Source organism: Embiotoca jacksoni, unplaced genomic scaffold (assembly GCF_022577435.1).
Source record: "Embiotoca jacksoni isolate LCO1_2020_lvr unplaced genomic scaffold, fEmbJac1.0.p SCAF_10, whole genome shotgun sequence".
Lineage (NCBI taxonomy): Eukaryota > Metazoa > Chordata > Actinopteri > Embiotocidae > Embiotoca > Embiotoca jacksoni.
In genome coordinates, this window is record NW_027185230.1 from 8,908,022 (window position 1) to 8,923,108 (window position 15,087).

General features: G+C 38.6%; 1 protein-coding gene across 1 annotated transcript; it reads right to left on the reverse strand.

Moving 5' to 3' along the window:
• Window positions 1–484: 484 nt before the first annotated feature.
• Window positions 485–5,379, reverse strand: slc2a11l (solute carrier family 2 member 11, like). The gene is made up of 12 exons (XM_069159707.1): window positions 5,291–5,379; window positions 4,967–5,065; window positions 4,706–4,866; window positions 4,431–4,555; window positions 4,138–4,267; window positions 2,429–2,577; window positions 2,140–2,327; window positions 1,764–1,874; window positions 1,326–1,427; window positions 1,156–1,231; window positions 909–1,036; window positions 485–764 (listed from the first exon to the last, which is right to left on the reverse strand). The coding sequence occupies exons 1-12, from the start codon at window positions 5,312–5,314 to the stop codon at window positions 549–551; spliced, it is 1,509 nt and encodes a 502-aa protein (XP_069015808.1). The 5' UTR covers window positions 5,315–5,379; the 3' UTR covers window positions 485–548.
• Window positions 5,380–15,087: the final 9,708 nt, after the last annotated feature.

Sequence of the window (15,087 nt, forward strand, 5' to 3'; positions counted from 1 at the left end):
CAAAACATACAGGTGTTTGATTTATGAATCGTTTGGCTTAAGTTTCACCAGAAGTACAATATGCGCAGGTTGCCATCAGCAACAATTAGGCAACTTAAAGTTTCAAAAGTAAACAAGTTGAGTTACAGACATGTTGTCCCATGAAAAATATCTGCAGAATTCAACGTTTAAAAACAAACCAAAATAGAGTTTACTGTATGAGGTTCCATTCGTGCCACAAAAAAAAAACATGTTGACATGCATACTGGCTAGTGACCGCTGAAGTAAATATTCACTTTGGGACATTTTTTTTTTTTTTTTTTTTTTTTTTACGGCGAAAGTGGTCACAAAAAGATTAAAAAAAAAAAAAAAAAAAAAAAAAAAAAAAATTGCTTTGAGGTAAAATTTTTGTATCTAATGATACGGCACTTCACTGACAGATGGTCCTAAAGGATCAGTTTGATCTTTTTTAAAAAATTTTATTTAAACTATTCATATCCTCTCTGTCTGACATGCAGTGGCTCCTTCAAGTTACAAGTTTGTCATTGTTTTTGAATTTGGTGAATACATCAGAATTTGGTGTAGTATGTTTCGAGTCCATTGACTCTATGTTCAGGGGATGTGTTCCCCCGTGTTGCTCCGGGTTTGCTGTGCATCCTCTCAAACTCGACGGCGATCTCCAGCGCCGTCCGATTCTTGGTCTCGGGGATGTTGAACTTCGCATAGAGCCAAGTAACGACGCAGAAAACCAGAAATATAAGAAAACAAAAGTACTCCAGATTCTCCTGTAAATGAGACATTTGGAGGCCATTTGTGAGTGACACATTTAATCTTGATTTGATCTACATAACTTCATTCATTTACTGCCTAAATCATCTAGCCTCTAGTCAGAAATATGCCAAATTTGACCAAAATAATAATGAGCTCACCACTAAAATAGGGAAGAGCATCCCCACAACAAACAAGCCTGTCCAGTTGAGGGTGCAGGCGACTGTGTATCCGGCTGATTTGAATGACTGAGTAAAGATCGTCCCTGGAAGAGGAGCTGTTACTCCAGCTTAAGGGGACGAGCACAAGAGGTACGTATATGTTGCAGTAAGATGTTATCATAGTTGATGCAAGAAAATAATCATTCTTGAAATATTATTAGTTTACAATAGCAAGAGATAAATGTACCTGGTCCACTGGCGAAAAAGAAGATAAAGATGAAAACAAGGACCATGCTGCAGTACGGCATCCAGGACACGTATGTCTGAGGGAAATTAAGGAATTTATGTTACCTAGTGATTGGTTGTCATGTATCACAATATGCAAAAATATGCATTAAACAGTTTGTGTTGACTCACTTGCAGGTTCAGACTGACGGTGAGGAGGACCAGTGTCGCAGACATTCCCATGTACCCTCTGAACAGCAGGACTTTTTTCCCCGTACTCTCAATAGTCATACACTGCAACATTAAAACACATTTTTACTGCTACGTAAACGTTCAGCAGTAGAGGCACAGAATTAAACAGCCACATGGGGGCGCTAACATTACACATAAGGATAGGTGTCACAAACGATTCATAACGATTGTGACTGTAAGAGCAAAAGGAAGGTGTTTTTTGGTTGTTGTTGTTGTTGTTGTTTTTTTTTAACCATAATTAATTAAATAAATCACAAAACGAAAAACAAGAAAAAGCAAACATTATTTCAAGATGTGTAAAGGAAAACAAAGATCACTGACTAACAGACTTTAAAACAGATGTAACATATGATTAGATAAGAGTGAAACGGGACTCACACAGGCTACAGAGGTGAACAGCTCACACAGCCCTGTTCCCAATGCGGCGTAGGGTAACTTGTGTTCTGGGATTCCTGCCGCACGAAACACTTCAAAAGAATAAAAGTACACCTGGAGGGAAGTATTTGAATATATAAAGTAATGTAAATTTCTATTCAAGAAATATCAGTTTGAAGTATTTAGAAATTTGCAAATTTTTTGTTTTGTTTTGTTGGACACATAACAACCCTGATCATCAATTGTGCACAGTGTGTAATTAAAAAAACCACAAAAAAAACCACGGTGAAACGTCCATGACTGCAAAAAATATATTGTATCCCAAAGTGTAGTTAAAATATTATGATGTTGTGCACTCTGTATATGACATATAACTCACAGCATTGATGCCACAGAGCTGCAGTGTTGTGAAGGTAATAATGATGGTGAGGAGCTGCCAGCGGACTGTTTGGTTCTGAATCAGCTCCAACACTGAGTGGCTTCGAACGCTCTGCAGGGCAGCGCTCTCCTCTAGCATCTCTTCAACCTCCCCGCTGAAGTCCTTGTCGCCCCTCAGTCTCTTCAAAGCTGAGAGAGCAGGACATTGAGACGGTGATGACACCACAGAACCTCACGAAGAATTTATTTGTGGAAAGGATCCCCAAAAAGCTACTAAAGCTTTCTCACACCTTTCTCACAGGCCTGGCGGTCTCCTCTGTCCAACAGCAGGAAGCTGGGAGACTCTGGCAGGAAGGGGAGGGTGAGGAACTGGAATAACGCAGTGAAACCGCTGAAACCAAGCAGCCAGGGCCAGTTCTTTTCTGTGCCAAGGAACTCACTGTAATGCAACATCTTCATTAATGTAATGCAAATAACCAAGCTGTCACAATGTAAAATAAAAACCCATCCAAACACACCTGGTTACTGGTTTGCCTCGTTATAACGGGCCCAAGTTGGAAAGTTGTTATTTAGGTCATCAATGCCATCAATAATAATAAACTTGCACTCATTAAGCTGATTGCTGAGACCTGAGAACATGTTCACATCAGATCTTGTATGTCATCTGTGGTGATTGAAACTTTATCAGGACTGATTGAAAAGGGGCTCAAAACCCTGACAATAATACAAGCAAAAGTAACCCCAATTTCAAATCTATGGGCTGGATAAGCAGAGGTAGGGCCTGAAAGAAATCTAACTACTTTAATTCATAATGTTGTCCCCAATGTTTTTCAAGAAATGAGATGAAGATTTTTTTTTTGTTTTGAAACACTCTACAGACAGAAACATAAAATGCCTGATTCATCTGTGAGCTGCACAGCATGCAGGCTTTTTGATTTGTGGACGTGGACGGATTAAGAGAGCTCGTAAAAGATATAAAATACTTCTTGTTTTTGCGAGGTGAGCCATTTTGTCTCAAGTGAGGGAGTTTAAATCAGGTTTCCAGGTCTTAACATACATCCATGGTATAATGTTTGCCTTCTTCACTACCTTAGTTTAGCATGTTATTTGCTAATCAGCACAAAACGCACAGCTCATGGCAGATGGGGATGTCATTACTTTTTCAAATAGGTTATAATCAGGAATTGAAATAAAACATTTGCATCGACAATGATACAAGATGAAAAGTCAGAGGATCTTCAAAAGTTATAACAATTCCTCCTGAGAATCTGTGTCTAAAATGTAATAGCAACCCTTAAAATAGTTATTGAGGTATTTACTTAAAAGTCCCAGTGTGAACCTCTTGGTGGCGCTAAAGGAGAAGTCAGGGGATCACCAAGGTAGTAGGTTTCATTCATTCATCCAATAAGTGTTGAGATGTTTCTCTTTGGACTATAGTGGTGGGTCGACTGATCGTGGGTTTATCAAAAATGTTCTTAAACATATTTTGTGTGTCTTCTTCAGTGTAACTGATGTTGATATCCCTTTTGAATGTTTGTACGGATTATCATATAAACCTGGTTTGTTTGTACAGTTTGTGGTTTGGACGATTTTAAACTTCTTTTCAACTCAAATTTGTCAATCATTAAATATTTTGTCCAACTGTTTACGACTGTAAGAGGCCATTGCAAGCAGTGTTGCACGTCAGTTAGCAGGGAAGCTTTCGGCCTATATTAGATTAATAATATCATCCAGGATGCTTTGATATTTCTGTTTTTTTAATTTACAAGTAGGTTTTATCTATGAATGGTTTCATATCATCATATACATCGATATTTACAGTTATAACATAAAAATATAACCAAAAAAACGACATACTCCTTCATCACAGATTTTATCCCCCCCAGCAGGAGGGACCCCATAGGAGAGCTCTGTCCACGTGTGAGCTGTTATTTGAACCAACCACACCATCTGACTCCCACTCGCCACCACACGGTGTACATGATGACGGCCACCTCACCTGATCCCCAGCAGCTGACCACAGAACTTCCCCAGGGAGATGAAGGTGGAGATGGTCACACCCACCATCCCTCTCAGCCTCTTGGGAGCGCATTCGACAAGGTACATCGTGTGAGCTGAGAGGCTGACTCCTGGAGGCGTAGACAAGGGAATCTTATGTTCAATAATGATCAGTCACTTTGAGACAAGTGACAGCATGAAATACAACAGTCATAAATATGAAGAGAAATCGATTGCTCGTAGAGTTAAATGCGGAGCAGCCAGCAAAAAAGGGTTTGATCCTGTGAGGTTTACCTGAATTGATACCATAGAGAAATCGTCCCACCATGATCATCTCAAAAGACATGGCTGTCTGGCTCAAGATCATCAACACAGCTCCAAATATAGCCACAAAGTTGTTTAACAAAAGGCATCGCTTTCTGTGGGACAGAGAAACGTCTGCGTCAGGGCCCGAGGCCTTTATTTAAAATATGTAAAACCAAAGCAAAGTATTTCATTCTGCGTGTCTTTGATGGTGCCTCATTAAAAGATTAACAGAAGCTGTGACTTTTATGCTCGTGTACTTTAACCTGCCAAATTTGGAGACGAGTGAACCAACCAGCAGTGACCCCAGTAACCCGCCGATGCAGAAAACAGACACAGTGAAGGACCAGATGAGAGAGACGTGCCACGGCTCCAAGGAGAAGTTATATCTTTGCACACAGGTTTTGTTCATCAGCTCCTTTATAAACTGCAATAATAATGGGCACAGTTATACAGTGGTGTTGAAAGCATTAACATTTGTATTTATTAAAATGTATTGGCTTCTTATGATTCATTGAAGTACTTACAGTGGAGGGGGAGGTCATCACAGAGACACCATATCCGTATTGAAATGTCCCTCCGATACCAGAGACAAAAATGGCAGCAATTACAACAGGACAGTCGAGCTGCAGAGATGTAAAGACAAACATGTGGACATGTTTGATCATCACATTATACTTCTCCATTAACACATCTCCCAAAACTTACTTTGGTCAGCGTTTATGTTAAATTACTTATGTTGGTTTTGTTGACTTTGCACATTACAACAATCACTCAAGTGTATTCTTAACCTCGGCATTCACACATGTAAGGTTAAAAAAAAGCGCAGTAATGAAATAAATACTACTCACCAGGAGTGATAAGTGCTGTGACATAGCTGGAGTCTGTCGTTGTAATCAAGGAGTCTTTTCAGATCATTCACACGGCTGCAGCACACGTTAAACTGAGAGCTGAAATGATTAACTGTACTCAGGACAAAGATAAGACATAACGGAGGGCAGTAAAGCAAGCAGGCGCCATATTTGTTATGTGTGTGTGTGTGTGTGTGTGTGTGTGTGTGTGTGTGTGTGTGTGTGTGTGTGTGTGTGTGTGTGTGTGTGTTTGTAGGGATTGTGTATGAGTAACTCATATTTTGTTCAGGTGCATTTGGTTTATGTTTGTTCAAGGATTTTGCCCAATGATGACGGCTCTAAAAAGGTTGTTTATTGTCGTGCAATCGATTTAAAGCCTGTGAAACTTGCCCTCAGTGACATAAATACTTAATAATGGTTGGCTTAAACCCTTTAACTCCTCTATAATGAATATTTCAAATCAACTTTCTAAATGAAGCCTCCATATAGGAACATTTTAAGTCTTTAAGTTCCTAAAGATTTTTAGAAATGGACATCTGCAATTGTGAATCTGTGATCTTGATCTCATTCGTCACAGTAGGCGTGCACAAAAAGTCCAGGCAAACATATTTATCATATGAAAACATCTTCCTCTGCCCCTCTTTCATAATCTAACAGCCTTTCACTTATTAACCGATTTCTTTGGTTACATCCCACAACATCAGAAAGAAAGCACAGTCGTCTCATGGAGGCGTTCAAGATCACACATGGCCCCAAAAATTACAACAAAGAGCAGTTGAGAGATCCATAATCTTAAACATCAACATGAAGCTACCACAGCATCAGATTAGCTTTAACCTATCTAGCATTAAATAACACACACCTCACGATTTAATATAAGCTACTAAAAGTGACATATAAGATGTACATGCTGTGGAGTGCTGGGTGCTGAACTGTTTCTTGTTTGGCCACAGAGATCCTGGAGTTCATGTCACCAACTTCACAAAGTTACTGCATCTGACCAAGAAATAGGTCAACCTAAAGGTTGGTTTTACATGTAATATAAACGAGATACACTATATGCACAGCCAGGTTAGCCGTTTCCCTTCTTTGCAGTCTGATCTTTGTTAACCAGCTGTTGGCAGCAGAGAGATACTGAATTAATTGGGAACAACTTCCAAAAACATCCAACTACTCCTCTGTTAACCCTCGGTTATGTGTTATCAGTTGCTGGGAACCTTTGGCAGATTTGTGATTGTTTAATACATGATCCTGATGAGCCTCACACAAACGAAAAATAGAAACCTACTGCGGTATCACTGTGTGTCAGGCAGACTATCCAGGAGGATGTCACACTGCCGTCCTACAGGAAGGAACCGGTGACGGCTTTAGATGACAACACGCTCCAGACAGACCACTGAGAGACTGAAACTTCTAAAATGTTGTCAGGACGGCTTCCTGCAGGAGATGAAAGCCCCGGCAGCTGCCGCAGAGGCTCTATTTACAGCTTGACAAAAGGAGGAATGGCTGACACTGAACAAAACAGAGGCACACTATAAGCCATTTTTACATATCTGTTTCAATTTAGACACAAAAGAAACCCACTCAAATAAAAGTGGCTGATGCTGCAATGCATTCAACAAACTCATTCAAATAATGACTGATCATTGATCCAAAAATTTGTTGACCTCTACTCACAAAAAGTTTAAAAAAAAATACAAACGTATTATAAAGTGTCTCTCAGTTAGATTTCAGTTTTGTCCTCGGTCACAAGGCTTCATCCTCTGACAATGTGGGAAACGTACCACTGCTGAAAGTTAGACTAAAAGTGTTTTTAGCTACTGTTACCTTTTCTGTCTGGACATTATCTTTAGGTTTCAGTGGGAACATCTTTGTTGTAGCTGCATGACCAGATTTTTTTTTAAAAGCGTCCATCTTGCAGTGTTGACTTTTGAAAACTAGAGTGAGTCAAAGTGTGGGACAGCGTCTCAATATGTGGGACATGGGACGGGACTTTGTGTGTAGTTCACCTTAAAAAGTGAGGGATTCCCCAAAGTCAGTAGGTTTTTATCCTCTGGGGACCAATAATTTCTGTATATACAGATTTCATAGTAATCCATTCAAGAGTTGTTTAGATATTTTAGTCTGGGCTAAAGTGGTGAACAGATTGAACCACCAGCCAACACCGTCTTCACTAAAGCCACTCGGAGGCATAAAAATATGCAAAACAAAACAAGTTGTTTATATCTATGACAATGAGAGAAAAAACAGTTCTTACACAATTTCACGACTACAACAAGCTGTAAAACGGTTTACTTTGTTAATTTTTCATAGGGTGTAATTTGTTTTACTTGGGAGACCCCCAGATGTATTCTGAGTTTAAATTATATCATTAACAATTAAAACTTTAGATTGGGCTCCAGGTTGACGTATTCTCATTGTGTAAAAAAGGACCAGTTTGTTTGAATTCACAAGCTGATGAACAAGGTTGAAAAAAGGGTTCGAGTCAGAGAAACAACTGAGAAGGAAAAAAAGGAAATTAAGGCCAGCAAAAGAAAAACAGAGATGTACTACAATATGTTCGAGGAGGAAAGTGAGACTAGATATCGATTATACGTAAATGGGAACTGGGGAATATGCTGCACCTGGATGACTGGTTTTAGTGCCACTTGGAAGAGAAAGAGGAAAAAAAGCTGAAATGGGAACACAGAGAGCCGAACTAAATCCTCAGCTGTAAAACTGTAGCAACATATAAAAACCTCACAAATTACACACATTACTGAAAGACAAAACAGTCCCCAAATGAGGTGAATTAGATTGTTTTTAGCCACCTACTAACGCAGGACAAAATGACACCACTGGTTTGAAACTCCTTAAACACTACACATTTTTTTTTTTAAAAAGGCCTGATGTTCATTAACAACGGTGTGCACAAAGACCAGCTGTTCATCAGCACACCAGCTGAACATCACCAGCTTTATTGTGGGATAAAAGTTATTCTGAGTCTGTTTGTCAGACTGCCCACTGCGAGAAACACAGAATTGTGTTGGCTCTTCTCTTTAAAGCCCCCCATAAACCAATGACTGCAGCTCCAACCAGCTGCCCATCACAACACTCCTGTGCGTGGACGACACACTGGGACACACTAAGAAGTGTGAAGATCTTTGGACTTAAAGCAGAAATATATGACCTCAGAAAGAAGAAATACCACAGGTGTTTGACTTGCTGTAGCTGAGCTGTTAGCAACTATTGTGCTAATTGAGATCAACATGTTGTCAGCACTTGGACTGGAGTCTGGTGGTCGTCATTTGGTCCACAATAAAATATCTTAACAACTATTACACAGGTTGCTACGGAGTTTTGCACGGCCATGGTGCCCAAAGGATGAGCCCAGATGACTCTGATAATCCTCTGGCTTCATCTTAAGCACCACCAGCAGGTCAAAATGTTCACTTAATGATAATAATATACATTTTATTTATGGAGAGATGAGTAGAGCCTCGCAGAGATGCTTTTAATCTGTCTCTCGTGAGCCTCCCGGCTTAATGGACGCGCCAGATGAATCACTGGAGTGCACCTTTAATAAAGTCAGCCTGCTAAACTGTTTCTGAGCTTCCTTTGTGGAGACATTCAAAACTAAATCTAAATATCGCTTTACGTTTTCTATGGTGCCATTTTTCATTTTCCTTTCACAGTTATCAAAATGACATTTGCTGTTATTTAAGCCTTTATGGTTCTTGCCTTAAGCACAGGGTCTGCAAACTTTTTATCCGTGACTGTGATTACATTCAGATCCAACAATAAAATGTAGTAAGAAGTGTGCCAGTCTTTGTTTTGTCATTTTTACCTTTAAATAGCATGCAATAACTGATGTTTTCATCAGCAACATTTCATTACAACATTTAATGAAATTACTTTCTGTATCATGTTTTTGTCTGCCAGTAAAAGGCCTCTTATTTCTCAGTCAAGTATAACAATAACCTATCAGTAAAAGACAATCAATTAATTAAACTTGCCAACAAAAAAAAACATAATCCCTCTATGGCTTTTTCAGTCCTTTGCAGTGACTTTATATTTGCCATGAAGTAGCACAGCTGATATTCCCAGCGTGTCTCTTAACAAACACTGTGTGTGTCTCTGAGTGTCTGGACTCTTTGTTTCAGGCCGTCAGGGAAACACTTGGCAGTAGAAACAAACACTCAAGGAGTCATGCCGAACTTGTGAGGTCCTCCCAAGTAGCAGGAGTGTCATGGCAACGCTTGATCAAGATGAATAATGAATGGCTCACAGGTTCACTTTACAAGGAGCTTTTCAGGTTCACACACACGTGCGCTATATTCTCATTATCTGAGTGTGAACAGCAGTCCGGTCAGGGTGACTTCCACCATCTAATGCTTCTTCTTTCTCTTGAATATTTCTAGAAACACAGCTGGGCAGGAATCAAATATTTCAAATGTAATTTCAGCTAAAAATGAAAGACACATGGAGGCAATAAATTGTGATTTTTCTCTCATTTCTTCCATTGTGTTCATGCCAGGAAAGGCATTTAATTCCTTTAGAAATGTTCTCTACAACTCAGAGATACAGTGGAACCATTTTTCAGGGAGAGCTTAACATGGCTGACTACATGTGTGAAGTAAAGCATACACAAACTCACGACACAACTTATCGTCAATGAGAATTACAAACTGAAAACTGATTTTAAAAAAAAAAAAAAATTAATCCGGTTTTTTGATCACTCTGGAGCTTCAGAAATGTTTCTGGTTTTGAGAAAATACATGATTTGCTTCATTTTTTTTCCATTCTGGTTTGTGTATAGATAAAAAAAAAAATATATATATATATTTATATATATATAAAATATTCATTTGTAAGTTTTAAAGGCAGTTGTTTCCCCCTGCTTCCAGTCTTTTTGCTCGAGTTTTACAGCTTGCTGGCTGTAGATTCACGTTTAGTTTAGAGACATAAGTGAGGATTTTTTTTTTTTCCTGTCCAAGATACAAATAAGCTTATCCCAAAACATTGATCTACTCTTTTAATTTTCAGCGTTTCAGTTTCAGTTTAAAAACAAACCATGATCCGGGTTATATCAGAAAGTAACTAGTTCAAACAATATTGACCGATAATGTCAGAAATAAAATTGTAGAGTGAAGTGAGTAAAGCAGGTGTAAAAATCCAACACAGGCTTCTGAAGTCGCCAGCAGGTCCTTCAATTCCTCCTTTACATTTCTTTTGTGGTCAGCTGTTGAAGTGACACCAATCGATTTACTGTGGAATACATTCATCTGTTGATGGTACACCCTGATCATAAACGTTGGAAATAATACATCCATGAATGTAGCATAAATTACTGTCACTTATAATAGTAATGTTTACGTCATAATCTAAACATTTATAGTGATTAGTGGAGTTGTTTCAAAGATGTCATCTGATTGAATTGCTCATTAAGGTTTCATGGTCTCCAGAGGATCGCGGGTGCTGATTTTTTTTACTCAATTCTACTGTGTGCAATGGGATAATATTTGGTCCAGATGTTCAACATTATTTCCACCTGACATCACCATGTTAGCATTGTCAGTTGTGAAAATGTTAGCATGTCGACATTAGCATTTAGCTCTTAGCAGTGCTGTCTGAATACAGCCTCAAAGATCCATAAATATTGTTCAAAACTCTGCATAACCACTTCTGTAATCTGCAGGTGAATGATGGGACTGGGTAATGGGCTACAGACCGGAGGAGATCAAAGAGCAAAGGTGAAAGAGGTAGTTGATGTCAGACTTTGGGATAAAAGTAGTATGCTAATAATCCTTAAGCAATGCTCTGTTTCTGTAACCATAATTTGAATTTATACAAAGTGACAAAGACTCATGTTGTCAGGTTTACTTTCTCAGGCACACAGACCCAAATACACACACACAAAGTTCAAAGATAAAACCTGCCGAGCTTGTCAAAGTTGTCCTCAAAGTGGCAGTCATGACGGACCGATTTTCTAATCCACAGTGGCAGGAAACAGACCGGCGTACCTGAAAACAAAGCAGGTTTAATAAAAGAATTTTGCGATGATTGATGTTAATAATAACTTTCAGATTAGTCAAATATGGTTTTGTGAAGTAACCAGTACATCTGTTGCTATCACATTTGTGCTGCAGTCAGAAAGAAAACTTTGTGTTTTACATTCATTCTCACAGCCATAAAACACAGCATGTATGGAGTAAAAAGACAGACAGGCCAATTAGACTGTGAATTTCTGCCAATACATGCAGGGCCGCTGTCCACTCTCCATATTAGAAATGACAAATTTACCAGCCAATCAGCACAACGGCAGTTTATCATTCTGCTCATGGAAATAAACCTGAAACCTGAGAGTCAAAATCCCACATTGTATAGCGTGTCATCATGCCCTTGAGCGTGGCACTTAAACCAGATTGCCAGTAAATCTCCAGCTCAACACAAATGGCTCTTCTGTCAGGTGTGACGCGTCAGAAAGCTCTCTGGATTCAGGTATCAGGGACATTAGAGGAGGAATTGAAGTGAAAACAGGTGCAGAATACTGCTGAAGGGAAAGCTGCTCACTCGAGTCAGGATCCAGTGTCCATATGACTCGCAGCTAAATAAATCATGTTCAATTAATTTCTAGCACCATGGCGACGATGGGTGACATTGGATTTTTGGGAAAAGATGGATATTTCCTACATATTTTATTATTTTCCATATGTTGTCTTTTAATCACTGTCCTTGCTGCCTTATCAGTTATGTTTCTGTTTTAGTACTTGCTCCACTATGAGGACAGATAATTGTTCATCAGCATTTGGTAGTAGTATTCACTGTTTGTAGGAGGGCAGAAGTTCACAACACTTTTTCCAATATCATTTGTCGCACCAAATATAAATCAAGAAAGAACGGGGGAGACAGAAGACAGATGTGAAGAAGTGATATTGAGGTTGTTTTGTCTGCAATCAAGATGGTATTGTAATTTGACTCTTTGGCCACAAAGCCGATCTCGCGAGAGAGGCCAGCAAGGTCGAATGAATGAATAAACTACATAAAGACCTCACCTGTTTGAAGTGTGATGTGGTCCGAGAAGATACTGTAGATCTGGTGATCATCGAGTGTGCAGAGATGAACCGGTCGCCGTACGGAAGATGTATCTGTTTCAAAGAAGAGAAACAAACTTTTAACATAATGACATATCTGCTGCTTTGTTCTTTATTAAGAAGACAAGGAATGTTGACAACTGACAAAGTGACCAGTGAGAAATATTGATCTCATTAGTTTCACAGGTGCATATAGTGAAAACATAATATAAATGAAAAACCTTTTTTTATGTATCTTTTGCAATGCTGCTTGAATGGAGACTCGGTTGACAAAAACATCAAGCCAAACGTTGTTGTCAGCTCATCTATTGTTGCACACAATTGCATCATTTAGATTCCTTATCTGGATCTTCACTTTCAGAGTCTCATGTGTGTCATCTGAGGGCTTGAGGTTATAAAAAAGAGGTCCTGAAGCTAAATAAAACCTTCCTGCATGACAATAACAAAACAAAAGCAATTTCTCACCTTCTCAATATGGGAAATTTAAAAATGATCAATGACCTTTTAACAACCAAAGTACAATGAATATAGATGCACAGGAACTTGTGGTGACGCTGAGGCAAAGACACATTGATAATTTTCAGTACGTCGGTGGTGCAGGTGTGAGGCTGCCTCAGATGCTCTAAAAAGGAAAGCAAATATTAAACCTTATAGATCTTATATAATCCTGTTAGATCCACTATGATGTACAGTTTAACTTTGCAAGAGGTGAGCGATTGCACTGGAAGAGATGCTATGAAATAATTTGTTGGTTTAGATTGACATTATCTGGACAGCCAACGTTATGTCTATGCCGGGTCCAAGTAAATATGAATGTGTCGGAAAATACACAAGACAAAAAAATACATAATATACGGATGTGTCTGAAATGACAAACTGTCAGAGGAGTGCTTTTTTTATGGAGGACGCTGTCAAAGAAGCGCCACAACTCTCAGCATGAAGCTATTGAGGTCATGGGTGTTCATAATATTCAAGGTCTTAATGGCCCAGTACCTTCACCCAAAGGATAACAAGGAAATGACTGCTGAGCGTCTGCGTGACTGTTTCTGTCGACTAAGCAGGCTGCTCACTTCTCTGCTTGCCTCGCTCCACTTTTTTCTTTTACTTGTCAGTATGATCCAAGCACAGTCCAGTAGGTAAACACATGGAGCTGTGGAGTAAAGTGGTGCTGACTCTGTAACTGTATGAGGCAGCATTGTGTTTCCCTTTCAAGGTACATCAGGAGTTGAATGGAGGGAGCTGCACAAAGCAGGAGAGACGTTCACAACTCTGACGCCAACATTTTATTCATGAACCTAATAAACCTTGATGTTTCAGTACACATTGGTTTGGATAAAGTATGGGATAAAAGTTACACTTAATCTGAGTTCTATTTATAGTCTCAACGAACAGACATTTATAATCAAGAAAGGCTGCTAACAACCACACGACTTATCCAACAAAATTTAGACGATAGAATACAAATTAAAGCATAGCCTATAATAGTATGTTTCAAACTGTTTTCCTATTTTAGTTATTGCAGTTATTTATATTATACATGTATAGCTATACTTTTACACAGTTTGCAAACTTGATCCACTATAAATTCCATAATAGTTATATGCATGCATCCAAATGTTTTTCTACTTTGAAATAATTAAACTGCAATTCTGTATCGTTGACTTGTGTGGATGTTAGATTGCGTGTTTTGGCCTATGAAAGGCATCTAAATACTTAATTGTATTTGATTTGATACACATGTCCTCAGCTCATTTTAAAAAGGACTAAATCTACATATCTGTACACAGGTTTATAAATGCATGAACCGGCTTCCCTAATGTAGCCTCTCAAGAATATCTGTGCATTTCTCTTCACTTCTTCCCCTTCAGGTACACCGGAATGTCAGTGTGCAGTCACTTCCACCAGTAGGGGGAGCAATACCCAGTTCCACAGAACATCTGAGAATAATGCACCTCTACTATTTATAGTGACTTGATCATAAATCTCAAACAGAGAAATGTTCCTGGGTGGGATTGTCAGGCTGTACAAGTCTCATGGGCCTCGACATGAAAAACTGTGTTAATTATAGAGATGATCAGATATAGGTTTTTGTTCTGTTTTTAATTTTTTTTTTTTTTAATCTATTCTACACCTCGCTGCATTTCCAACATCCATGTGTGCATTATTGTTGTTTGGCAACCTGTATTATTATTTTTTTTACGTGATCAGCTATCCCTTCAAAATTAAATCTGAATTTTAATGGGACTTATCTAATTGATAATGAAGATCAAAGGGGGCGGTGATCATATTTTACACAACAGACCTAACACATTTTTAAATTGAGCTTTGAAAACATGTTACAGTGGAATTTTACAATAGTTTCTGTTTATGATGAAGGAAAATCTAATGTTGTCAGTATGAGTTTGTTTAGTAGAGATAGACAAATACACAGACAGACAGACAGACAGACAGACAGACAGACAGACAGACAGACAGACAGACAGATAGATAGATAGATAGATAGATAGATAGATAGATAGATAGATAGATAGATAGATAGATAGATAGATAGATAGATAGATAGATAGATAGATAGATAGATAGACAGACAGACAGACAGACAGACAGACAAACAGACAGACAGATAGATAGATAGATAGATAGATAGATAGATAGATAGATAGATAGATAGATAGATAGATAGATAGATCGATAGATAGATAGAGACAGACAGAGTGAACTACT